General features: G+C 40.6%; 1 protein-coding gene across 1 annotated transcript; it reads right to left on the bottom strand.

Moving 5' to 3' along the window:
* Positions 1 to 472: 472 nt before the first annotated feature.
* Positions 473 to 26,100, bottom strand: LOC139731742 (WD repeat-containing protein 7-like). Its single transcript, XM_071642626.1, has 24 exons — positions 25,824 to 26,100; positions 24,967 to 25,161; positions 21,467 to 21,573; positions 20,581 to 20,659; positions 19,745 to 19,919; positions 18,293 to 18,360; positions 17,675 to 17,794; positions 16,780 to 16,925; positions 15,262 to 15,367; positions 14,461 to 14,629; positions 13,798 to 13,880; positions 12,740 to 12,911; positions 11,310 to 11,530; positions 10,715 to 10,910; positions 9,188 to 10,062; positions 7,696 to 7,877; positions 7,226 to 7,323; positions 5,744 to 6,106; positions 5,145 to 5,345; positions 4,599 to 4,785; positions 3,650 to 3,920; positions 2,400 to 2,582; positions 1,503 to 1,607; positions 473 to 658 (listed from the first exon to the last, which is right to left on the bottom strand). Exons 2-24 carry the CDS (start codon positions 25,123 to 25,125, stop codon positions 473 to 475), a joined length of 4,452 nt encoding a protein of 1,483 aa, XP_071498727.1. The 5' UTR covers positions 25,126 to 25,161; positions 25,824 to 26,100.
* Positions 26,101 to 27,774: the final 1,674 nt, after the last annotated feature.

Here is a 27,774-nt window from a genome sequence, read left to right on the forward strand (position 1 = left end):
GCTTTCAGCTACGGTTGTTCTCTTGTAGCCAAAATGCTGTGACATGCCGTCCCTTTTTTTCACACTTTATGATAATGATTAAAAAAAAAGTTCAGAATCATTAGAAATATTTGATATCTTCTGGCAACCTTTCTTAGACTGCCCTGAAATTCAGACGTGCATTTTGTCTGCTGGAATAACATGAAGCATGAGCAGCCTTCAACTCAAAAGGACAAAATCTTTCTTCCACTTTCCTTCCGGAAGACTGCAACCACACAGTGCACTGAGTTGTTGAAGCGACCTTGCGGTGTAATGTAACGCCGCATCTCCACATTCCGTACACATTAAGTCATTTTAAAGTTCGTCATCTCAGCGATCAAGAGCTGCATGAAACTAGCATCAACTCCAAGCCGATGCCAAAGCTGGGGGGGGGGGGGATATATGGGGAGGGGGGAAATACCATGGAGGACAGAGATAACACCATCCTTCCCCATCACAGGCTGAACTTGTCCATCGTGCCGTCGATGTAGCGCAAGATGGCCGCCTTGCTGTGCGGCCACGTCACGGTCACCTGGCGGAGCTGGTTGGCGGTGGAGCTTCCAGAGAAGGGCTTGGTCATGTAGCACTTGACGCACTTGGTGGACGAACTGATCATACCTCCGAGAAGGGAGGCTCCGGACTGGTGGGAGAAGATGATAAAAACAGTGATTCCATGACATTTGCTCCAGCGACGATTGTTCCCATTAAATATCTGATGCTAAACCAAACATAAATTCTACCCACGAACATCACCCTTACCCAAATCTTAATCCTCACATCACACTAAACCTAAAACCCTATCACAACCCTAACCCTAAGTCCTTGGAGAAAATAAGACTGGAGCAAATGTCTTGTCACCCAGAACAGCATGGGTGAAGCTAGCAGGTCTCCGTTTCCACATGCAGGGCAGACATAGAGAAGGTTTGTAAATTCACATCTTGGTCTGTATGGCTGTTGTTTGTTTGTTTGCTATCACATTGAAAATTTGATCATGTCAATGATATGAACCACATACACACACATGCACATACATACACCCTCTCTTTCCCCTGCAAAACTGTATACTCACTTATTACCCTCATAAAGGAATTTAAAATGGCTTAGGATATACTGCTTTTGTAGCATTCTGGTTTTTGTTATTCATGGTACAAACTTCATTTCATCAAGTACTGAACAAGAAGTTGAACCTAATCAAGGTATTCAGAGAGGTTCTATGACATTTGCTACTGCGACAATTACTCCCATAAAATATCTGCACACTAAGCCAAACATAAAACCTACCCACAAACATAACCCTAACCCTAATCCTAATCCTCATATCACACAAAACCTAACAACCCTATCACAACTCTAACCCTACGAAAATTAGACTGGAGAAATTGTTGTAGGAGCAAATGTTGTGTCACCATTTGGAGATCATGTACACCCAAGTCCTAACTGTGTACCCTAGGCTAACTCTCTCTCATCACAATTTGATAACTCACCTGCCAGAAGCAGAGCTTGGTGTCGCCAAAGGCGTAGGAGGCGAGATGTTTTCCATCTGGCGAGAACGAGAGGGCCGTCACCGCCGTCTGGTGTCCAGAAAGTATCTGGGAGTGGGTTCAATGAAATGACAGCCACAACATGAAATTATTCTTCTGTGATTTCCACAGTTAAACACCAATTCTGATATGGACGAGGTTTCAATGACATCATCAAGCTATGGTGAGGGGCAAAAACTGCATATGGGGACACCCATATGCGTGGGCAAGCGCATAAGCGTTACATCCCATGTCCCATCATCGCTTGTGATTTTATCAGGCCAGTCAGGTAGGCTGGTATGTGGTATATGTACCATGCGCTAAAGCTATGCGTTTAATTCACACGCGATTTGTTTTTGCCCCTCAGGCAACGCCTCATTTCATGTCACGGAACCTCGTCTATAGTTGAATGTGTGGCTGAGGAACAGTTATTAAAATCATACATTTAATGCAACACAAAAAACCACTATTTTGTTTTCACATAGATACAATGCCCTTCAGAACAAAATGGACAAAGAGACATCCCTTGAAAGGCAGCTTTGTTACACAAGCATTATGTTATTTTACAACATAATATGAAGGAATTGCCAAGGTTTCTTAAAGCAGTTGGCAATTCTACATGCATAACTCTACTCACAAGTAATTGATATAAGTTTGATTAGATCTCAATTCTACACCAAATGTTCTAACAACCGAAGACTGTCCAGCAAAATCACAGGGGGCAAAGATACCTTGGCTTGTATTCATGCATGAATTAGTTTTAAGGTCTGCTTTTACATTGTCCTCTTTTTCTACATTGAAATTTAAGAGCATGCCATGGATAGTACAGCAAGGATGGAAGGGGGGGTTGGGATGACTGACCTGCGCCTTGCCACTCTTGAGGTCGTACATGGTGATGGTTCCTGCCTTGGCGCCCACGGCCAGCCGCTTGCTGCTGGGGCAGTAGCTGAGCATGTTGAAGCGGCAGATGAGTGGAAAGACCTCCATCAGTCCCTTGGCCTTCACCTGGGAGATCTCCAGGCAGAACACCACGATGTCCACTACCTGAGGTTGGACGTTGGAAAGAAAAAGGAGAGATGGGGATGGATTGAGAGTGGTCAATCTCTTCGGTTGTGGTGATGTCTTTTTAAAAAAAAAAATCAAAGCTGTTGCACCTATAATCTTTCAGCTATACTCAAAGAAGATATGACAACTGCAAGGCAGTCATTTCTACATGTGAACAAACTACAAATGAAAGACATATTGAATTGGAGAAAAAGACTTGTTGACTCTGTCCTACTCTGTGTCCTACATATTCATTAATTCGACTGTTTCAGATTATCAAGTAAAGTTGCCCTTAATTATCATGCACATACATGCTGATACTACACTACCTATTACCATAGCAGTTATTGTAATACTACCTACTTAAAAAGTAAACAAGTTCAGTGAAAATCAATAGACAGAAAAAGAAGGGGAAAATGATAAAGAGCTTGTCAATTGTGTAATTCCTACTAGGCATACACGGGGGAAAAAAAAAATCTTCAGCTTATATGATCATCACAACTAAAAGAGGGCAATGCTGCTATGCCTTTTCTGCATCTGTATACAACTTTTAGACTCTTTGACTTTTATCAATTTCCAATTCCTCGTAGCAATATTTGCAGTAAAGCAATATCGAGGGAGCATGTTCTTATGAGAGTGGAAATTTCATGCCAGTAATTTTTTGCTCTCTTCACTCTCAGCCAAGTAAGATAAATTTCCCAGTTTTTTATTTCCATCGAATCAAATTATGAATATGAAATATCTTACACATAACAAGTGAAAATTTGTGTGCTTTTATATATGAGGTACTTTCATGTTGTGCAAAATTTGTGAAATTTCCACTTTTACAGAAGCATAGTGCACATCTCTGATAATGAAGTCCTCATGACTGGTGCATTTCTTTCATTATATCAAAATGTTGCTATATCCTAACAGTAAAGTATATGAACATACAAAGATCATAGTTTCAGGACCTGAATTTTCCTAAATTGTAAACAGAGTTTCATTACAACTGTGTTTGTTGTAATAAAAGTGCACTGTACTAATCATTCACAAAAACAGAGGCTGTACGTGTGCAAAGTGGTCACCTCCACTAAAAGGTCGGCGACATCGTTCTGCATCTTCTCAATGAGCAGCTCGATGATGCGAAGGATCTCGGCCTTGGCCTTCTGGAGGGGGCTGGTGTTGAGCACGCTGGCCGGCACCTGGGCGTTGGAGGCCATGGCCTGGTGCCGGGCCACCTCCTTGGCCATAGTGGTGATGAAGGTCGCCGGGCGTGCCGTGGCGATGAGGGACAGGGCGTGGTGGGCGCTACGACAGGAGTCCGCTGCTGGAGTGATGGGCAGGCCACTGGAGATGCTGCACATATAGGGATGTCCAATGGCATGGAATGCTTTCAGACAATCCAATATCAGATAAAGCTTAACTTGACATGACATCTGGATCTATTGGCATGAGATGATTTTTGTAGACCAGTGTCATACAGAAATTTCATCATTACAAACTTCATGTTCACTTTATTTATGAAACTAGCACATGGTAAAAATGATGAAATGTCATATGTGCTGATTATATATAATTACATATTAGCAATTATACTACCGCAGTAATAATTGCAGAATGTCTTTGTGATATGCACTACCAGCAGCACTTTCGTGTTTTATTGTAAGATTATTATCAACACTGCCATAGCCATAATCAAAATGATCACTGTTGCAATCATCATCATCACAAATATCAATGACAACCAAATTGACCATTTTTATTGGTCAACATCATCATTACTACCATAACACCTGCATCATTTCTTTTATCATCATCAACTCATGGTCAGAATGGTAGGCATATCACTGCCATCCTCATCATTATCACTGGTTCCATTGCAACTCCTAGACATCTTTGTTAACATCAATAGAAACATCAATCTTATCATTCCTAACAAACATTGACACCATCACCATCACCATCATCATCTTCTTCATCATCACCATCATCACGTTGCCATAACATGAGCGCACATTCATCCCTGACCCTCACCAAGCTGAGTAGAGGGTGGGGTCACAGCACAGCTCCAGGAGACCCAGCAGGACGGCAGACACGTCTATGAAGGGCTCCCACACTGTGAAGCCCCGCCCCATCAGGTCGATCCCCGCCCTGCGGATGGGTGTGTGGGCGGGCAGCTTGTTGCTGGGCGGCTGGAGCAGCAGGAATGCAAGAGCTTGGGCTGGTTTTTGTGTCAAAACATTGAAAAAAAAAAACACATGTGTACAAGTCTGATACAAATTTAGCAAAGGTGCCTGTTCTGACCCTTAAGAAGAAAACACTATCACATCATATCTATTCAAAAGTAAGAACTGTGAGGTTTGTAGCCATTTCCAGTAGGCTACTCCTAAAAGGAAGTGATTGGTAGATGATTTTTTCTTTCTTTCCCCCGGGCTCCACACATATACACAGCCAAACACATATATAACATGCTTCTGAACATTACTAGGTCATCCTCCAATGACATAAAAACATAACCAATGTTTTATCAACTTCAACTGCTTCCTCCATGAGGAAACAAAGTTACACAAAAATCCCTACCTGTATGTCTTGCCAGCGAGTAATCGGAGAGCCCAAAGCCCTGCTGGATTGGACGATTGCTGGCATTACTCGGCGCCCTCTGTCTGCTAGGCTGGATCTCCGCCCCAAACTGTGCCCCCATCACTCCCAGCATCACTATGGCAGTGGCCTGCTTACGACGGGATTCAAACGAGGATGATACCTTGCGGATTGGAGAGTCACCTGAATGTGTGCAGACATTTACAAGAGAAATTATACAAAAATTGATAAATCCATACATCATATTCACTGAAATATATATCTGGAGTCTAGCTACTTACTTTCAAGAGGTAAAATGACTTATGGAATCAAACAAAGATTATCAAGGACATATGCATGATCGGGGAGCACAATAATGTAATATTATGTTTTTTTTAAAAAAAGCTTCAGCAGATTAAACTTTCTATAATGACAAACAATTAGGTGAAAACAATAAGAACTGCTAATTTTTTCTTCACTCTCTACATCTGTCACACAGGGGACTCTTAGCTCAGTACCAATTATGCAAAGAGGGTTTTACAAACGTCCATGTCTTACTGAACTTCATTTCCGAATGACATCCCTTTTGCAATTTTGCACACCTGATAGAATCTCTTCCTCGTTTTCCACCTCGGAGCTCTCGCTGCTCCCTGAGTCCGGGTGATCCCTGCCCATCCCCCCGCCGGCCAGTGGACTCTGCCCGGTCTGCATGGGGGCCGTGAGGCTGACGGATGAGTCCACGTAGTGGGGCAGGTGGGGCGCCCAGAGGTTGATGATCTCCTCCCGCCCGTCAGTGCCGATGCGCTGGAGCTCGGCGAGCAGGAGGGCCTGGCTGGCAGAGCGCACCTCCAGACACCGGTCCTGCCACCGCCGGGCCAGCATCTCCAGGTGAGGGGGCTTGTAGTGCACGCTCCCCAGCAGGTCGGGCAGGAGGACGCAGTGGAGGGCTGCCAGGAGGCTCCAGCCTGAAAATGCAAAGGGCATTCACCACGGGGTTAACATTTACATTCAAAGAAATGACAAACTTCATGACTTGATGAATGGAATACTTATGAATAAATCATCAAACAAAACCACTCCATTACTTAATGAATTAATGATGGAGTGATCATGTAAATAGACACAGCAATCAATGCATTCAACGACATATCGATATCGAGTATGACTAGTGCAACACAAAAACTCACTTTAAATCCATTTGTGACCGTGCACCACAAAACAAACAAAAAGTTGCACCCCTTGATTTTACGCAAGGATTCAAGAAAGGTGAAATGGGTGAACTGAGTCAGTTTTGAGTTTTCCATATTTTCTGAAAGAGCTATTCTTCTTCTACATTATTCTTGAGTTTGGGATCATAAATTGAATGGAAAAAGCGGGTTTTCACTAGCTTTTCTACAACCCCTTTTTTGGTAGAGTATTGTGATCAGGTTTTTCTTAGAGGCCCCTTTCATTTCTTGAAAATCCTTTGCACCCTCTTCACTTTCAACTCAAATAACTTTTGAAAGGATGACGCTACTACTCTGAAAGTTGAGAGTTATCATGGTCAGAATGTGGTAATAAACCATGCTCAATTTCAGCTTAATTTGATAATCCCGTAATTGTTGGTGCTACAGTGGTTAACATCATGTTTTTGTCCCATTCATGGTACAGGTAACACGGCTTAGTAAAGATTAAGCACTTGAATAGACCCTGTACTTCAGAGCCTCTTTACTCAGTTCACACTTTCCAGAGTGTGTGCATTCCTTCCAGTATTTATACAGGTTAGGAGAATCCATTTGAATTGAGTTATACATCATCTTAAAACTTAGAGTCTGCTCTTTTAGAATCTGCCCTTAACTAAAATTCCATGTCTGGCGACTTTTTGTTTGTTTTGTAGTGCAGGGTCACATTTGTTGTTATCAATCAGATGCAGCTTCTAAGGGTCTTCATACTTCTCTCTTGCAGATATGACTATCAATACAAGATTTCCATATCTGAAACTAATACATTTTTCTGTCTGACTTGGATTCTGCATGGACTCATGGCATAGAATCTTCACAGAACAAAACAAACAAATGAAATATTGACAAGATAATTGTGCTGACCTTGCTTGATTTGAGCCTGCTCTGGAGTGAGGTCTGCCAAGTCATCCGTTCCATTCTCCTGGCCGTCTGTCTCATCCCTTCCTCCCTTGCTCCTGGATCTGTGTGTGACAATGTCAAAGATAAAACAATCTTTACACAATATTGAAAATTGCCTTCCATATTGAACAATCCTTCCAAAACATTCTGGGATGCCAATAAATAGATTAACACGCCTGGCAATAAGATGTAATGTTATTGATCTCACAGTAATCATATTCTTTGCCTGCAAAGGTAACATGAATGCTTCAACGGTTATCTTTTCACCTTATAACCAAAGATGAAAATTTCCTTACCTAGCATCACTTCAGTGCTTGAATTTTTACTCTTTAACACACAAATACCTTACAAATCTTTTCACCCTTTTCAAGAGCAGTTTAAGAACAAAACTTTAAAATCACTCGAGCCATCCGGTCGTTGGTACCATGCCATACCTCTTTGCCTTGGGCTTGCGCAGGTGTGACAGCATGACAAAACTGGCGTTGTTCATTCCCATGAGCGTGTTGGCCACGGAGATGACCGACAGGAGGTGCTGCGTGGTGACCGCCCGAGACAACTCCCAGTGGCCCAGGTAGCCTGGCTTGGGCTTATCTGGAGTGGTCAATGAGGGGGGCTCCTGCAGGGGGGGGGGGGGGATTAGGGTCAGCTGTATCATATTTTTTCCATTCACTCTTTGTCCGATTTTTAGTCTGACAAAACTATTCAAAGGCTGCGAAATAGTAGGGGCTGAAAGGAATATTTCCAGCACATTACAGGACTTGCAGCAGCCTCTGCAGATGTAAAAGCACACTGCTGCAGTTAGAAAAAAAAAACAGATATATTTCAGCCAAAACAAGGAAAATCTACACATACCTAGCATGCTCGGTGAAATTCAAAACAAAACAGAACATATTTTTCAATTCAAAAATCATATTCTTCTATATGGCAAAAAACACACTAAAATTTGCGAACACACTTTAGTTGTAAGCTCTGAGATTACCACAGAAAAATGTCAAAATCATTCTCCAGAATGGTGCAGACATAACAAGTGTAAGTGTGATATTAATACATAGTCTATTAAAATATACTCTAAAATTATACAAATCCATATAAATGAGTTTGTTACATGCTTGGACAACATTGTTTGCATTGATGAGTTTCTTCCAGCACTGCTCGTGTACCTAGCTGCACTTGATACCGAGTATACAACCTCACATGCAAATGTGAAACTACATTTTCTGACACTGTTCTGTTGCTATATTTCAAATCTACTTGCAGCTGTAGGAACTAATTTCTTAAAATGATACCTTCAAAGCAGCATGGAAATTCAAAAAGTTGACTGATAATCACTTGATGTACAAAATGTTACATATACCTTTATGTGATTTCTAGTGCTCCTTATGAACATATATATCAAAAGACAAAATGACATACAATCATGTGCATTAGAATAGAGCATCAATTCCACTACACAAAAAAAGTTGAAACTCCCTTCCAATAAAACATTGACAAGTAAACAACACCCAGACCGCTGGTAAACGACAAGATTTATCATCAGTTCTGTTTTCATGATACAGCAGCAATCCTGTTAGACATGCACCAAAAGGATATAATAAGCCAGTTCACAGTTACAATCTGAGCATGTGCAGATAAAGGTCATTGCAAACCTTCTCTTGAAATGGATTTGTAGCTGAGGTATTCAAACCTAGATAGGGCTTCTTGACAACTGTGTTGTAAATGAACCAGGTTCAGATTGGTATTTATTTTCGGCAACATTAACATAAGCCATTCATGCAGCACTGACATGTAAATTAACACTTCCTACATTGCTGTTTTCAACTGCTCTTCTTTAAGACTATTCCATATTTTGCAAAGTCTGTGGTTGGAGAGGTCATTGCAGACTAGTGCTAACTGTGAACTGGCTTATTATAAAGCCACCATGCTCACCTGGTGGCTCCTCTTCTTCAGTTCCAGAGCCTCTTTGGCCGACATGGTGCTGGGATCTGGAGAGTGGGCTGGTGTGGCCTCCTGGGCCATCAGGTGGTGCCAACCAGGCAGCATGAGAGACATGTGGGCACCATGAGACAGCAGACCAAAGGAGACGGGACAGAAAGGCTTCAGCAGTCCCAGCTTGTGTGCGCAGATGTCATCAAGGGTCGGGTCCAGACCCCAGGCGTGCAGGCACGACATGAACAGCTGGGCGATGTCGAGGGTCAAGTGGTTGGACTCCAGGGTCAGGTGCTTCGGCCCCTTGCGCCTGGCTCCCGTGTGCGACTGGGAGGCCTTTGGTGGCCGCAGCGACCCCATGTCGTCGGAGTCCGAGTCGCTGTCTCTCATCTGCTTCTCTATGTGCTTGGAGATGAAGCCCACCACCTTCTGGGACAGCTTGGGCGATTGTCCCGAGCCGGCTTTGGCCATCTGAGCCGCCATCTTAGCCATCTCCCCCTGGGCGCCCCTGTTGATGATACCCGGTATCAGATTCTTGTCTGTCAGCAGCTGCACGATCAAGTTCTCCGCGTCGAAGAATAGGACGTGGAAATCCGGGTCCTTCACGTTGGACTTGATGGCCTGGATGGTGAGGGCATGAGAAGGATCCTTGTTAGCGATGTCCCCGCTGTTGGGGACGTTCAGCATGGAGCCCTGGGCGGCAGCCAGGAGTGTGCGGTGTGCTGCATTCTTGATGGCCGTCAGGCTGCGTCGGCGGAAGGCCTGAGCGATGCTCTGTGCTGGGGTCAGCATCATCTCCGTTGTGATTCCTGAAGCATCACACGCTTCAAGTATGTCTTCAGCTGTACTCCCTTCTGCCACCCTATCGAGATGACCTGCAAACAAGAAAGTTATCACTTTAACTAAGACTTGTCATTTCATATGATACTCAACCAAAATCCAAATGATTAAAAAAAAAAGAATTCCGAGGAAAGAAGCATTGAAACTGAGGCACCTCACTGTAAAATAGTTATTGGTGCTAATTACCACTGTACCGGTAATCAAGGAATCCAAAGCTTATTACCAATCTTCAAGTTGTAAACATACATCACAGACACATAATATAATATCGTATGTCCCCCCCCAAAAAAAAAAAATAAATAAAAATAAAAATAAAAATAAAAAAATAAAAAATAAAAAATCTAATTGGACTTTATGCATTTGCAATTTTCAAAATAATCATACAATCTAAATGTTATTTCACGTTATACCAACCTTGTTACCTACTGCTTGCAGAAAACCAAATTCAATATGGTTTTATCGGTCACAGTGAAATGAGGATCTTTATAAAGCATGTCACTGGCCCATTTCTTGCAGGTTCGGCACTCGGATGCTCTTGGCATCCATATGAATGAAAATATTTTACTCACAACTAACTGGGCAACCAAAGCGGTAATCTTTCCTTTGTACCTATGCTATGTGCCATGGAGAAGTTGTGCGTACTGTATAGGAAAAAGACAATCGAACCAAAATTGCCCCCATTCTCACCCGTCTCCATCTGCCAGACAAACACACTGTTATCCTCCAAGCCAACGATGAGGAAGTCCTCTGCCGGCCGCCACTTGATGTGCCTGATGGGGAACAGGTGTCGGCTGGCAAGGAGCATGCACTTCCTGTCCCTCAGACTGAGGAGGGCCACCGAGTGGTCACTGGCCACAGTACACACACAGGTTAGGACACGAGCCTGAAAAGATGCACGGCAGAGAGAAGCATACATTTGAGATACAGACATCTCTTTGATTAAAATCATCCATTCAAATGAAGTAACTCTGTTTAGGTGGCTGTTGGGGAAGTTAAGAAATAAGACCGATCAATGTAACTTACGATAACTTTAAATAGAAGAATCACATTACAATACTAAAGCAATGGTCAATATCAACATATTCTTAATGATTAACTGCTTTATTCCAACTGTCTTCCAGTTCACAAATGCACATCATGCAACTTCAGCTGATGAGCAGATGCCATGAAATATACCTAAAATGGTCTGATAATCACATGGTGTCTGCCATGACTTGGATTGCTCAAAGGATCAACACAAGCTGTATTCACAGTCTGTCCTAGAATGAGTCAGAATCCTTACATTACACTCTGCTGGTGGTACGACGATCCTCGTAAGCTCCCCACCATGGACGCAGAACGTGTGCAGCATGCTGCCGGCAAAGATGTCCCAGAGGCAGACGGTGAAGTCGACCCCGCCCGAGACCAGGTAAGCGGGGTCGTAGCGGGTGTGCTCCTGGTTGGGATACATGAGACATGTGATCTTACCCTGGTGGCCACGAAGGATGCGATGAGGGGGCCAGCCTAGGATGGACAAAAATCGCACAATTTGCTCAAGTTGTTTGGCATAATGGACTGGTGACAACTACAAGCATAGATGTTTTGACCTGAATCATCGGAAACAGCTTTAAAGACAGCATAATGTAATGGAATCCCATCTCAACCACAGAAAAAAGAAAACATCGATATCTGAAAAGCAAATTTGTTAACACACAAACTTATTGGTCAGACCTATGATGGCACTGGGTTTAAGAATTACATTTTTAACCACTTTAATTTGTGAATTTGTATATTTACCTATATATCATGAGTTCCGTGAATATGACACATGCGCAACACTTTCACAAAATACCTTCTAGGCCCTGGCTCAACGAACCCTCCACAGTTGCAAGTTACAACACCTGCAACTCCCAACAACTGCAGCTACCATGGCAGCAGCCAGACAACAACCAACAAGCACTAAGGACTGAGGATGTTGCCTTGATACTGACTTGAATTTTTAGAGCTATGCAATAAGAGCCAACATCCTTAATGAAACAAACACCTTAGCCCCATTTCATCAAAAGTTGCAATTAAATCAACTTTATATGCTGCAATGGCAAGCAGAGACTCCAACTCTCCCGTTTTCGACGGGAGATCTCCCGCCGAAAACCCATTTTTGCAAAATCTCCCCTTCTCCCGCTTGAGAGTTAATTTCTCCCGCCCTGGCTCTGTGTCTCCCGTTGGAAATGATTTCTCACTTATTGCTATCGTATGTTGACAAAAAAATAAGCCTTAAATAGCACCAGAGAGCATCTAGAACCCTAGGAACTTCGTGCTTTGCACACATGAACTTGGAGTCTCCTGTTTGCTAGGGGTTTCGGGCGGGAGAATCTCCAGATCAGAAGGTGCTTGGGGGTTGGAGTCTCTGGGCAAGTGTCACAGTAATGACAAGAATCCTGCTTCCTGATTGGCTGTTGCTACGGGAAGTTGCCATTCTAGCAAAGAGTTGCTATCCTAACATCTTCCATGAAATGAGAGCATGGGATCCTGGTAAATGCTTAACTTGTCCTCCATACAGACCTCTTCCTCCATACCTGCCTTTCAATAACCGAATGCCAATTACACCTGCATAGTATCTATGGGAATTTCAAAATCTTGTAAAGAACAGGTTGAGAGAATGAAAAGCAAAAGAGAACAAAGACAAAAACACACACGCAACAAAAACAAAAAATATGATGAAGAAGGTCTCACCCCTCCTGGCTGTGTGAGGGCCTTCAAGGAGTTGAGCAATGGCAGTCTGCACAGCGGGGACGATGGCAATACTCCCATCCTGCCTCCCACAGACAATCCAGCCCTGGCTGGGGATATAGACGCTGGCTGTCACAACCAGATGCTTCTCCTGGGTTCCGTCACTGGCCAGATTCTGAAATTACAGAGATTAAGATCACTATTACGAGCATATAGGAACACAAACACACACAACACACACACATGCATGCACGCTTACAGACACACCCAAATGCAAACAAGCACACACATAGAAACACACCCAAATGCATGAAGGCATGCAATCTTAACAGATACTAACTTCTTATGTACACAAGGTGGTCACTGTAATCTCATGACACCAATATATTTCATATTGAATTTATCAAAATGGACAGCTTGAAGTTATATTCATTTTCGAATTGATGAAAATATTCCTTCAAGTGGTTTTTCATTGCAACTGATCAACAAATTGCCCTAAATCAATGTAAACAATGTACTTATTTACGTCAATGTAGGACAATTCATCGATCAGTTGCAACATCCATTTTGTTGTCATTTTCCAAGGAGGCAGGTCAAACTCATCCATCAAAAGGTCAAACTCATCCATCGAAAGGCAAAAGGCTGCTAACTTTAAATACATCACTCTAAGTACTGAATGTTTAGTTTGAACTTGGTAGATGTCTCATGTTCATTGTATCATCATAAATAAAGGTAACTGTTAATAATCTTCATATCAATGCTTGGCTGGATTTAGCGGTAACTTCTTTCAGTTTCATGTAGACACATTTAACAGTATCTATTAACCTATCCTTAGGATAAAAGTCACACAGCACCAATAGACAGGAGAAGTTTGGTGAAATGAGTGCAGAGGGGGGCATTTCATGAAGCATTTTGGTCGGATATTTTTCTGACAAACTGTTACAAGCTATTGAAATCCTTGCATCTGATTGGCTGAGAGCCCAATTTGTCCGACAACTTGTTGGACAAAATGCTTCATGAAATGCCCAAACCCCCCCCCCCCCCCCCCCCCGATCTCTTACCAGTTGATCAATGATGCCGCTTGGTTTGGGGTTGCATGACTCCCAAGTAGCACTGAGACTATTGCTGGCTGTGGGCGGCATCACTAAAGAAACAAAATCAATGCAAAATGCTTTGACATTACGTTGTAATATAGGCTTGTCCATTGTAAAGTACATGAACATTCTCTTGGGAGGGGGGGATCATATATTAAAATATATTTGATATCTGTCAAGTTATGGTCTTCTCCAAGAAATTATAACATAAAGCAAGCAAAGTAAAAATTTCCAAAGAGTGGCTGGAGGACCAAATATTTAATTATCCATTATCAAAATTATATAAAATGTTATATAATCTTCTCCATCCAATCCCCCCCCCCCACAAAAGCAAATTTTATCATACATGAGTATGTTTATCCTAAATCATTCACATTATTTCCACAATACCACAAAACTTCTTTACATTTCACATAGCATTTACATTAGAGAGAATTTAGTACACAGATTTAGTATCACGGGTATTTGGTAATATCAATAACTTATTATCATTAATTTTCTAAATTGTAAAGATACATTTTATGTCCACCACAAAATGGTCTTCTTCAATATATTTTCTAAAATATTATACATTCATCATTATTGCAATCATCATCATATCTCTATAAAATATGCTATCAAAAATCTAACCTGGCAGGGTATCAAATTCCTCTTGTTTGAGGTAGCTAAGCTCCTTGTCTGATACTTCCGGAATCTTCCAGATAGTGACCCTTCCGGAGGAATCCCCACAGGCAAACAGCTTGTAGAATGGACCCCGTCTTCCGTAGAAGAATGTCATGGCAGGTGAACAAGACAATGGCTAAGAAAAAATAAGACATTAAAAATCTATTTCAAAAAAAGTGTAATTCTAAATATCTGAAAACACAACTACAGTACTACAAAACACAAATATTTCAACACAGCAGATAGAAACTTATTGTATATATACAAATAATAAGAAGAATAACAAGTATTGCTATGAAGATTCAAATGACTGTACAAAAACAAGACTCTGTCAAAGCAAGGTTACCTTTGTCGAATACACTTCAAATTCTGTCTGATTACATAAAAGTCTTTTTGAAATTTGTCTAGACAGCTTTCTGGGCATAAAGCAGAGCATTAAAGCTGATTACCATTATTACATTATGACTCCTTTAAAGTAAGATATCAAACATTCATATATCTAAGAGATTCGTGCACTTGCATTACACACATGAAGTAGCCCTAATCATATACACAGATTGAATACAAGATTCTATCCTTTATTAAAGTTCTCCTTTTCACCTAGCCTTTACACAACGCTGCACACTGGCACTGGTCAGACTGACCCTGATCAGTTTTTGTGTTGAGATAAGCTGGATTCCGTGGCTATGATTTATGGCTTATCATATACAAAGAAATACCTTGATCATGCAGGAAGCACAAAGAAGGGACATTAAAATCTTGACATACCTTCTCAATAGGAGCCTCCAGCACACAGTAGAGGAATGGTTTTGTAGCTGGAGTGCCGGGATTCTGGCCAATGCTGCTTCTAAAATCATCGCTCTCTGGAATACAACTAGGTGGGAAAGAAAAATGAGATGTCAAGTAATCAAGTAATAAGTGGGCCACACAGGATGAGGGTGTGCCTTCCCCCACAGTATCAAAGGAGCTTTAGCATTTAAAGGGATGGTACAGTTTTCGTTGAGATCGGGATTTAGGTTTCCAGCGTGTTTTGATGATGATTTTTTTTTAGATTATGAGAAACCTCTTATGAAATATGGAAGAGCGTATAATTCTAAGAGGAATTGAATGCTTTTTAACATTTCATAAAAAGGTTTTTAAGTATCTTGCAAAAAGTTAAAAGCTGAATCCCCACCTCAACAAATACTATAGCCATCCCTTTAAGCTGTGAATTGTGTGGTCTGGTACATTCTCAATATAATATTTTGGCTTATTCTGATAAAACTAGAAATGTCGCTACAGCGACTGGTTATACCCCCGCCAAACAACATTTCATAAGCTTTGGTCAAAACAACATTTCATAAGCTTTGGTCAAAAAACTGAGGAAGTAGTTAAATCCGCAAGATCTTTCCTTGATCTTCTGCCATTAATATGCCGTTACCATGGCAACGTACTTTCGGGTACTGTCGAAAAATGCGTCTTGCACATCTACAACCAAAGGCACACATCTGTACCAAGTTTCATGGAAATTGGGCAAAAACTGAGGAAGTAGTTTGCAACACAAAATTTTCCATCATTTTGGCTCATAATATGTGAGCTGTTACCATGGCAACATACTTTTTGTCACTGTCAAGAAATGTGTCATGCTGACCTATATCCTAAGACAAACATTCAATATGAATTCCATGAGAATTGGAAGAATACTGATGAAGCAGTTTTGCCATGAAGCATTTTGCCCTATATTTTACCAATAACATGCCGTTACCATGGCAACGCACTTTTTGCCACTGCAGAAATATGTGTCTTGCACATTAACATATTCAGATGAACATCTGTACCTAATTTCATAAAAATTGATCAAAAACTGTGGGAGGAGTTCGCGACGCAAGATTTGTACCCATTTTTGCCCATAATATGCCGTTACCATGGCAACGTACTTTTGGGTACTGTCAAAAAATACGTCTTGCACATCTACAACCCAAGGCACACATCTGTGCCAAGTTTTATGGGATTCGGTTGAAAACTGAGGAAGTAGTTCGCGACGCAAGATTTGCAACGGACCGACCGCCCGCCCGACCGCCCGACCAGCCGCTGATTCCTATATACCCCCTTTAAACTTCGTTTGGCGGGGGTATAAAAAAATAAACCACTGTCCCAAAATATGCAATCTAAGCTGTGGAAATCCACACTTTTTTTGGTCTTGTGTTTGATGTTTGGTGTTTAAGGGAAGTTTGTTTGTGGACGATCACACACACACACACACAAGCACAAACATGCACACACACACTCACGTATCATTCCACTCACTTTGAAGGAAGCTGATAGAGATATCCCTTTCCCTGGTTACTCCAGACCAGCACTCGGTCTGCCGCGATGAAGTCCCCCCCTGACCAGTGCTGCCCTTTCTCACAGTACTGGACACAGAGCTGAGAAAAGTCCCCAGCATCACAGATCTGAAAGGAGAGAAAAAAAACAAAACATGAGAACAAATGTGCCATGTTCTAAAGGCATGTGACACAGACTGATCCAAAATTCTTGATTGGACTAAAAAAGATACACCCTTTCAACAAAATTTTACTTCTCTTTCAATGTCAAAAGAGAAAATTGTTATATTCTGATTCTGATTTGAAACAAAATAAGTGAAAATATCTCTGAGGCAATTCATAGATACCGGTACCTTTTACAGCACTCCTATAATCCAATACTTTAAAGAATGGTGTTGCTCTTTCTAAGACTAAGAACAAAAGCAAAATATTGACTTGGGAAACTTTTTATCTGACTTTGACCTTGTCAGCCAATCCTTGCTTCTTCTGGCTCCCTGTCTGCAGTGATTGGCACAGATGATTGACCTGAAACTAACTGTCCATGAATAAGTTCTGAGTAGTATTCTTAATTCTTGCTGTATCACAATGGCCTTCACAGAGATTACTGTATTGAAACTTGCTCAGTTTGTCTGCTACAGTAAAATTCCTGCCAAGTATTGGGGGGGGGGGGGTGGGAGTCAACAGCTTGCCAATCTTACTAGCCTGGTTTTTTATGGTCACTTACAACACCAAACACCAGGAACCATTATGAAGGCTTTCAAAACAAGAGAGCTTTTCACCATAGACTGGCACTTAATGGATAAGTGTACTTTCAGTATAAAAAGAGGGATGGAGAGAGGTGCTAGGGGTTGAGATGAGAGTTAACTTTCTGTTCTCACCTGCCACTGTTTACTGCACACCACCAGGACAGTCCTGAGAGTGAATGCACACACAGCCAGCGACTTTGCATTCCGACAGCGGAGCTGTTTACATTCCTCCTCGTACTTTGGCTCCGTCTCCTGGATACAAGCAATCAATGTCACACCAAAACAGGTTTGAAATTGCTTTTCCATGCATGCAGCAAAGGAGGAATAAAATGTGAATTTAAACTATCCTGTAAATGGAAGTGCATCTATGTGTACCCATGATACGTCATTCAATAATCAAGCCATACTAAAGAAATAAGGCAGCTTACAAGGATAAATTAACATTCACACAAATCATTCCTGTGTTTTTCGGACCTTGTTTTTGTACAGGCAGCCACAAATGACACTCGTGGACCCGAATATTAACAAAAAAAAGTTTCCAAAATCAATTCCATGGTTTAACTTCAGACCATGGACTGAAACAAGTACAGCTGTACACATGATATGTGTACCTTGCACATGTACATGTATTCATCATAGGATGTTGGATTGCTCCTTATCTTATACTCTGAAAACTGTGACATCTATACACTGTAAATCCACCTCCCTCGTGGCATTTCAGTGATAATACGGGAACAATAAGAACTTTACCTTTTCATTACTGCACAAGTTCCAGACCTTTAGCATACCAGAAGTTGAAATACCAATCACCACATCCTCTGCGTCAAGAGAACACAGGAAAAATCATTAACTTTTTTACTTTCTTTGCTACACTCAACACCAATTATGAACTATTTTGTCTCCTTGCAGACATCTCATACAATTGTATGCATGATCGGGTCTAGGTCAATTACCCCCTGGGCAATTACCCCAGACCCTTCCCCTTCCCCTGACCCTAACCCTAATCCTAATCCTGAACCTAATGCTAACCGTAACCCAAACTCTAACCCTAAACCTAACCCTAACCCCTAATCTTTACTCTAACCATATCACTAACCAGTATTTAGCCGGGGGGTAATTGCCCTAGGTGGGTAATTGCCCTGATACAGTATGATCAACTATTGCAATAAATATTTCCATCGATTAATGTGTCACCCAAGGGAATATTTTTTCTTCTTGAAATAGAATGGTAATTTTTGTTGATGGACAGATATTTTGAAAGAAATGGTGTACAATTCTACGTAATGAAATTGTTGCACAAATTACGTTTTGTATAGCAGTCACACCAAAGTCCGTAACAAATTGCTACAATGCGATACCAGGAAAATTATTCCAAACATCCTAGTACTTTTTTTCTTTTCTTTTCAGGATAGAATTTTTACAAAACTCTGGTCAAAGCAACCATATTTTGACATTGCATTCTGTAGTTCAATATAATGCTTTGTTAAAATGTGGACACACGTGTCCACCTTTGTGACTTCTTAGCATAGTGAACATCACTTGTTTGTGATGGCATGGATTAAAAACATTAACTTGTCTCATTCTGTTATCTAACAGTTCCATCACATGACTATGAGATGAATTTACAGCAATAAACAACTTCCTGCATTAAAATACATGGAAAGCTATAACAAACATAATAACAATGTAAATTCGCTTTAAAATATATGATGAAGTCATCTAATATTGGAAGCCAGTTTAGAGATACATTCTGCACATGAGCAGATAAAGTCATCCCCGATTAATGGAACGGAATGAGACACAGAGTTGTAATGAGCAATGTCATGACGGTTTCTTTAACATGGCAGTGATAGAACATTTCTAAACAATCAAGGGAGCTTTTTAACATAAAAGCAAATTGGATCACATAACTAGGCCATGTGTAGCTTTACAACCATTTTGCTTCAGTGGTTTAAAATTTGGGATCATTTGAACCAGCCCTAACCACAAACAGATCTATATGTCAAAAACCCATATCAGCGCTAAATTATTATTAATCATTACCGGTATTTACTATGCAACATTCTGTCAATAGTCTGTCATGATGTACTTCTCTCAATCTCATGATTTCCACATGGTACATCTTTGACAAAAAACGGCTGACAAGAGACAAAAGTAAAGTCTTCAAATGTAGAAAGCAGGGCAAATTTGACCCCGTCCTACCTTGTCTCTTCAGGGGACGGACGACACAGAGGGCGGAGATCCAGTCCGGAGCGACCTTGGAGGACAGGGTATAGAGCAGTTCCAGGCTAGAGGCATCCAGTATGTGTACATCGGGGTAGTATCCCTGACAGATGATCCGCCATTCCCTGCTAGACCCCTGGGTCACCTGGTATGGCTGGGCGGGAAGTAACAGGTGTACAATTTCATTTCATTTAGACTCTAGCCATAAACGAATGTTCATTTTAAACGACAAATAAACTTACAACTTTTATGTTCCAAAATCAGTTTAGTTGTTAGTGCTGTGGGGTTTTTTTTCCCTTGTCATTTTTTTTTTCACCTATAAGCCCAAATCTAATGAGTAAGTTTGGACAAGTAAATCATTAATGCATGGTTTCCACGTAATTTTTCTTGTAGTATACACGGCTAGGGTAAATATTATAATCCTACTAGAGATGGACTTTGATGTCATGGAGTGCATGAACCTAAATACATCAAAACATACACTATGAGGAAATATTTATAGAATGTCTATAGTCATGTTATCAGAAATAAAAAAAAAATCATTCTCATTACTTCACCGGCAGAGATACAAATGTACTCCCGCATTATCAAGCACAGTGCCAACGGTTTAAGTTTCAGACAATCATGATATAATATTTGCTACTAATTTTGAATCTGTTGCAACATTTTTATAACAAAACCTCAACAGTTTTTGAAAGTCCTCATTGCTCAGCTTTTGAATTTGCCTCCTTACTGATATCCAAATAACGCAACATCCTGCATTCACGCCGCATGTTGTTAAAGGAACAGACATATAAATGAGCCAGGATATTTACATGCATGTTGAGATGTACACCAGAAAGTTTAGTTTGCTCTATACATCTTCCGTCACAGACGTCCCACAAGAAGATCTCTCTGCAAGTGTTAATCATACACATGGGGAGGTAAATATTATGAGCATAACTTGTGATAGACAATGAATTTCCTTTCATTATTCTAACACTAAATATGTGGGTTCATGTAAGCAATGAACAAGACGTTCATTGTAAGCAATGAACAAGATACAGAAGTCACGCTTCTCAAGCTACACTTTTCATCAATGCCAAATCTACTGTGAACTGCATTAGAAAAATGTTGTTTAACAAGGTTTACACATTCATGTACTGTATAGCACACACACACAAACACACACACACACACACACACACACAAATTACACATGCATGTCCTTACACTGTACATATGACAGATTTTTTGCAGTTTCACTTTCCATACAAAAGGAAACCAACAGCATTTCTGGTAGACCATATTAGAAGTACAAATAATTCAACTTGACATGGTAATAGTAATCATTGTGTCTTTGGGCAATAAACATATGACTAATATCTAAAATCTACTTCTGAGTACAGACTTTAACCTTGAATGAAATAAGTCTCCTCAAATATAAACTGACAGTGGCTTTTTGGAGATGGAGATTCATACATGGCGCTTCATCTAGTGCTGCAAGTACTGTATGTGTTACGAGTTTTCTATTTCAGTGGTGAGATTTCATCGACATAGTAACAACTTACATGTATGCATGTTTTGATTTGATGACTAAAGGCAAATTCGGCAAAGCAATGAATGAAGGGACTGAAACAGAGGGTGAAGCCTTTAACTTGTGAAATGACAGTACATTTGTGCATTCCAGTCAAAAAAAGGACAACTTCTGACATGTCTCACCCATTCTCAGCGGCACTGACAAAGCTGGCTGACTCCCAGTTCTCATTGGCCCGTGCAAGGCACGTAATCGACGAAGAGTGTCCAAACAGCATGTTCCTTGGCACAACCTGAGGAAAGACAGTCCAAAGACAAACTGACACAACTTAAATTTATGGAAATTACTTGTGATGTTCTTAATTCATTTACTGTACATACATTTTATTGTCACTTAGAATGCTCAAACTTACCGGTATACTGTACCACAGTATAGCTAAAAAAAAAAAATTATACAACATACTACCATCAGGCATAATTACTAATAAAACAATGAAGCAGGTCCTAACGAAATGATTGGTTGAGAGTGTACACATAACAAGACACTTATTTTGCCTAACACGTAATCTTGCTTATGACTGGCCATTAGCACTTTTGTGTCGCGATGAATGATCGGGTGAGATTTCATTGTTTTACATATTTGTGATGTGGGTGAGTTATGAAAGAATAAAGGATCTGCAGGGCCATTCTCAGATTAAGCGTTCAATTCCATGTGAGTAAAACCGAAAAATCAACCACAAAGTAATACATTCAAAGATGTGTTTTCGGAAACTTCAAAACCGGTCAAATACGAAACAAAAAGTGGAACATTCTAAATGATGGCCATTCATTGAGTAAAAATGAATTGAAATAGAGCATCATATATGATTTTTGATCACCAATCAGATACGTTACCGCAAATTTACATGTTGTAATGGACTCCTAACTCTGAATTAAATTCATTGTTTTGATCCAATTTCTGTTCAGGAAAAGACATCTGTCCCCCCTAAAGATATTGGGATTTTTCAAGAGGTAAAGATGTTGTCATCCCTTGCTAATTGGTAGAAATTATTTCTGTGTGGTAGGTTGAAATATGCTTTTTGCTGAAATGAAATATAACCTTAAGATTCACTTTGTATTTTTTGCAAATTTCGCTTACAAATAAAGTTTCGAATCCCACAAATCATGCAAAGGGAACGATCCGATCTGGAATTTCCACAGGAAACAAATATGAATTGCTTTCCCGGGGAAATAACTATTGAAAAAACATCGAATCACCTTTGGTAACGTATCTGGTAAGATATAAGTAATAATTTTAGTTGTGTATGAATTAATACATATCACCTGTTTAATTATTTACCTCATGAATTGATGTAAAAATGAATAATGTAAGCCCAAATTAACCATTTTAAACATTGTACGTAATATTTAAACTATGAAATGTAGTGGAAAAGAGCCCTAAATGTGAAAGCTGAGTTCTTCATTCGCAGAATATTCTCATCTTACGTCTGAATGTATTTATCCATCTGACTATAAATATTCATTAAGTTTTGATGGATAATGCAAACAAGGTTTAAAATATATATTTTTGCAGGCACTTAGAAGGAAGTAGGTACAGTCTATGAACTCGATGTGCCAAACAGTTGTTTGACCTATGGTAACGTATTTGGCTCATTCCTTTTAATGAAAATGAATAAATAATTGTTCAACTTATCAATGAATCTTGAGTAGTTCTTCATATGTTGAAAAACACTAGAATAAATATGCAACAGAACACTGGAACTTTTCTCGGAAGCGTTTCATAAACTACTTTTTACTCTTTCAAAGTTTGGTAACGTATCTGGCGTACCGTAAATGAATCTGTCGGTGAAGTTACAGAGCAATATCTACTGAATATTCTTCATTTGAACATAACTTTAATTTTTTATGGAAGCGTCATTCTATGCAGAATTATTTTATAAACACTTTGTTTTACATAACATTATTTGTCACCGTGGGTGCCCTGAATTATACGTAACGTATCTGCTAAATCTGAAAAGCAAAAAACTGCTATGCTGAATCTTAGCTTCGTCTTGTAAAATAAACGTTCAAAGTTGTTGCATAGAATATGAAAGTGGCTGGGTTTTATAGAATAGAACTTTGGAGTTTATGAGCACACAACGATTTGTTTGTAAAACCATTTACAATTTCTTTTCAGCATTTTGATTATGTGGTAACGTATCTGTCGGAAAACTTGGCATTAAGTTGTGAGACACTGACGCACAAAGAAAAATCATGTAGAAGTGTTGCTCTTTTTCACCTCTCTGTCCTTTTGGTGTAAGAATATAATCCTGAGGTCCAACAAAACGAAGCATGTAATGTGTAGGGATGAATTTTGACCAGATTTGATCCCCAGAAAGCACAAGACCAATGAGCAAAATTCGGTCACGTATCTGGGGTAACGTATCTGTGGTAACGTATATGGTCGATCATATTATTATGAGAGCGATATCTACCAAATATTTCTCACTTGTACTAAACTTTAATGTTGAATCGATGCGTCATTCCGAGGAGTAATGTATAATATACAATTTGTTTGATATTGCAATATCTGTCGCCGTGGGTGGCGTGAAAAGTATGTAACGTATCTGTCCAAATAAAAGTGTAGAAAACCGATATTTCAAACATTGTACCGTATTCTCAATAAAGAGCTGTTGCACAAAAAATCTAAGTACTTGCAGTGTATGAAGTATATCCTCAGGGTTTCATATACACAGGGTCATTGCATAGTCTTGTTATTTTCGCAATGCTGTAACACTAAAGAAACTGGTAACGTATCTGGCGGTGAATTTGGCGACAGGTTTCAAAAGGCTATAAAAAAAGAAGTCAATAAAAGTTTTGGAACTTTTTGAGTATTGTGATTAGCACATATGATATGCTCATCGTCCATGAAAATGATATTTGGAAAGTATGTTTGTGGACGGAGAGGAGCAATAAAACATAATTCTGAAATAGCCGGCGACACTGCGTTTTGGGGGTCTTAACGAAGTTTAACAGCAAAATTTTATACAAAAAGGCAGACAACCGCATTTGATCGTGTTTATTTTCAACAAATAAAGTCCTCGTGATATATTATACACATTTAAATAGTATCTAATAGGTTTCAGGGAACCGCAAACTGTCATGGAATGTCGGCGACACCAAAATTCCGTATTTAAACGCTTTTACTGAGAATGGGCCTGCATCATCATGTTATAAAGCAAATAGTACACATCATTTTGTTTGGGCACTAGTATAATTACCAACACTCAGTACCTTGGAAAGAGACCTAACATCCTCAGCTAAGTGTACTGCCTCAAGCATGTTTAATTGACAGTTCCAAACTTATGTACAATGTACCTTGTGTAGGTAATTCTTACTACTGCTCTCACTGGTGTATATTATTTGTATGAAAGAGCTTTTGCTTCTTCTAAAATCACTGTGTTTCAACAAATAGCCAAGAACAGAGAGTTAATGGCCAATTATTCTAAATAATCTTTGTAGATGAATACAATGTGGACTGTATCATCTATGTGAAAAGCAACACACAGTGAGAAAAATGAAGCAACAAATTTGCATTCCTGGAAGGCACAATTGCACAATACATCTGAAACTGTTTGAAAGTGGTGTTTAAAATCCTCTTGGGGAAAAAAACAAATCCTTCGCCCGGCGAAACTCATATTCCAGACCTTCATGTTATCATTGAGGTCCCACAGAATGATCTGTCCATCGTGACATCCCGTGATAATGGTTTGCTGGTCACTGGTCACTAGTACAGCAGACACACAGTGGGTAGGAGCCGTCTTGCCCCACAAGACGATGGGCACCACAAGCCCACTGCTCGTCATCTTGGAACCGGCAGAACGGACCTGCTTTGTCCTGGCCTTTGATGAAAAAGAAAACACACACATATCAACACATATTAGTAAAACACACAGATAAACTGGCAAACTTAGTTCATAGTTGTATGAAATATGGTATGGATGGTATGGCAAAGCTCCACTGTGAATGGATTTCATGGAGAGAATTTTTTCAAGATTCAGTAAATTATGAACTACATGTAGATCTATGGCCATTTGGGGTCTGTGTATGGTGTAAAAAGCGTTTGCAGTTACAATATCGTCTGTTGAGAATGAGAAGGGCGTTGAGTTGTCTCGAACACTATGGGTTTTGTGACAACTTAACGCCCTTATCATTCTCAACCGACGATATAATGACATAATGTTTAATGCATTTGTAAAGTTAACCATGACATGGCAGTGCTGCAAACATGAGTTATTCTTGGTGAAACAACTCACCATTGACATCACTTAATATCTCTTAACCTAATAACACTCCAGTATATAACACAGTAACACTCAGATTTAACACTATTTTAGTATTTAGAATCATTAACACATCATGATTTACTTCCTGGCAGACTCGCGACCAAAATTCTGTCACCAACACGGAACACACGATGACAGACACTACTCCAGTGTAGACTAGAACTTTGAGGATCTAGTAGACCTCTACTAGTTGTAAGTAGAGATCAAGAGGATCTTACCTTGTGAGTGTTTCTTGTTATTGTTTATCCACAAGAAGACTGTGTCTGGTGTACAGACCGTCTACTACAACAGCACAGAATCGGATTCGATTCCACCAGTCCACTACATACTAACGTTAGTAGTATTCCACCACCCTCCGCGTCAAGATACAAGACCGACCGAGCATCAATCGAGCGGCGAGTTATCTACGACCTCCGTTAAAACGATGTTCTCTTTGACCATCAAAAGTCGCAGAAATTGCTCGAAAACTCAGAGTTGTCACTCACGCAGCATCTTCTGGTTGATACTACATACATGTAGGTTCGCTGTCAACCTGCTAGCGCAACGCTGCGCTACTATACTACATACGCTATGGAGGTACACGGACGGACGCGGACGGAGAATCTCACACGATCAAGACTGTTCTGCTGGCACATGACAGGCGCGGAGGCGAATGTATGAAACAGCAGCAGCTACCGGCCCATCCCCGCCCCCAAAAGCCGTGTGTGTGGTGGTGTGTGTGTGGAGATAGAGAGGGTAGAAGAGAGGGAGAGAGGGAGCGAGCGAAGTGTGTTTTATGTAGTGTCGGTGTGTAAAAGCTGCTCACGTTACTAGTATCATAACCAATGCATGCGCTAACACACGTTTCCCATGAGAATGATCTCTTCATCTCAGATAGGAAACATCCTAAAGATGACTGATTCCAAAACAAACGATTCATGGATGGAACTACACCGTTGCAATACCGGTAGTAGCAGAACCTGGGAGGTGACAAGACCTGCCAGTCGTACCCCGTCGCCGATGACGCAAACAAGATGATGTCTGAATAATCATTTCGGAAGGCGGGGGGGGGGGGGGGGGGGGTGGTGGTGGCTGGAGGCGGACATGGGGGAGGGACTGGGGGCTGCAGCCCCCCCCCCCCCTCCCCCCGTTTTGGGCTCATAAAAAAAAAAAAAAAACACACGTATAGGGCCTCCGGGGGGGGGGGGGGTGTGAACCCCTCCCTGAAAAACGTTCTCCACGGCCCCTGTATGATCAGGGAAGTGGTTCTCTCCCAAAGAGATTTTTCTCCTTCCCTCTTCCCACCTCCCTGGGATGATCATGCGTTCTTTCTCTGGACACCTGCAAAACCCGGACACCAAACAGGCAACACATCCCCGCCCACTCCTGCAGGAGGGACCTATGTCAAGCCCTGTATAAAGTCTCCAACCGCCCCCCTGGCCCCCTTCAAAGTCGTATGTGCATACATTGCCTATATACACGTATACCTAGACTGTCGGGCCCTACAGCGATGACCGGCTTTTCTTGTCCAACCAAAATTACAAGTTGAATCACCACATCAAAAAGTTTGATCTTTGTGATATAAGTGTACTGGACATCAATGAATTGTGCAAATAGGACCTCACTTTGATAAGTTCACCCGATTCATTTGTGGGTTGAGGGAATGCAACGATACTAGATATATAGACGGAACACATCGGTGAAAGTTTGAGGAAAATCGGACAATATGTTTGAGTTATGAATTTTTAAAGGTTTTGTACAGCCATTGCTGGGTGAGAAGACTTCTACAGTTTATGATGTCGCATATGAAAAGCGATAAAACATAAAGAAAGTCTGGAGTGTTGACGAAAATGAATATATTCACTACATCCTATATTCACTTTTCTATGATAACAAAACAAAAAACATGACTTACTTGGCTCTTTCAGAAAGCAGGCCAGGGAAAAAATATGGGCCAATGGGACATCATCCTTAGGTCAGTGAAGTCGATGGAATGTGACATGTACTTCACATAAGAGATGGAATTTGTGGAATTCTCCTTATATTTTCTTTATCGACGTAATATGAAACGTGACATGGACAAACTTTATAGGGAGTAGTCTTCTCATCCAGCGATGGTAGCACTGGAACTTTCATAACATTGTGAACAGATTGTCCAAAGTTTTTTCAAACTTTCATTGATGTGTTCTA

Source organism: Diadema antillarum, unplaced genomic scaffold, assembly GCF_040938485.1.
Source record: "Diadema antillarum isolate AM-2024a unplaced genomic scaffold, OU_Dant_1.0 seq00000384_RagTag, whole genome shotgun sequence".
In the NCBI taxonomy this organism is placed as follows: domain Eukaryota; kingdom Metazoa; phylum Echinodermata; class Echinoidea; order Diadematoida; family Diadematidae; genus Diadema; species Diadema antillarum.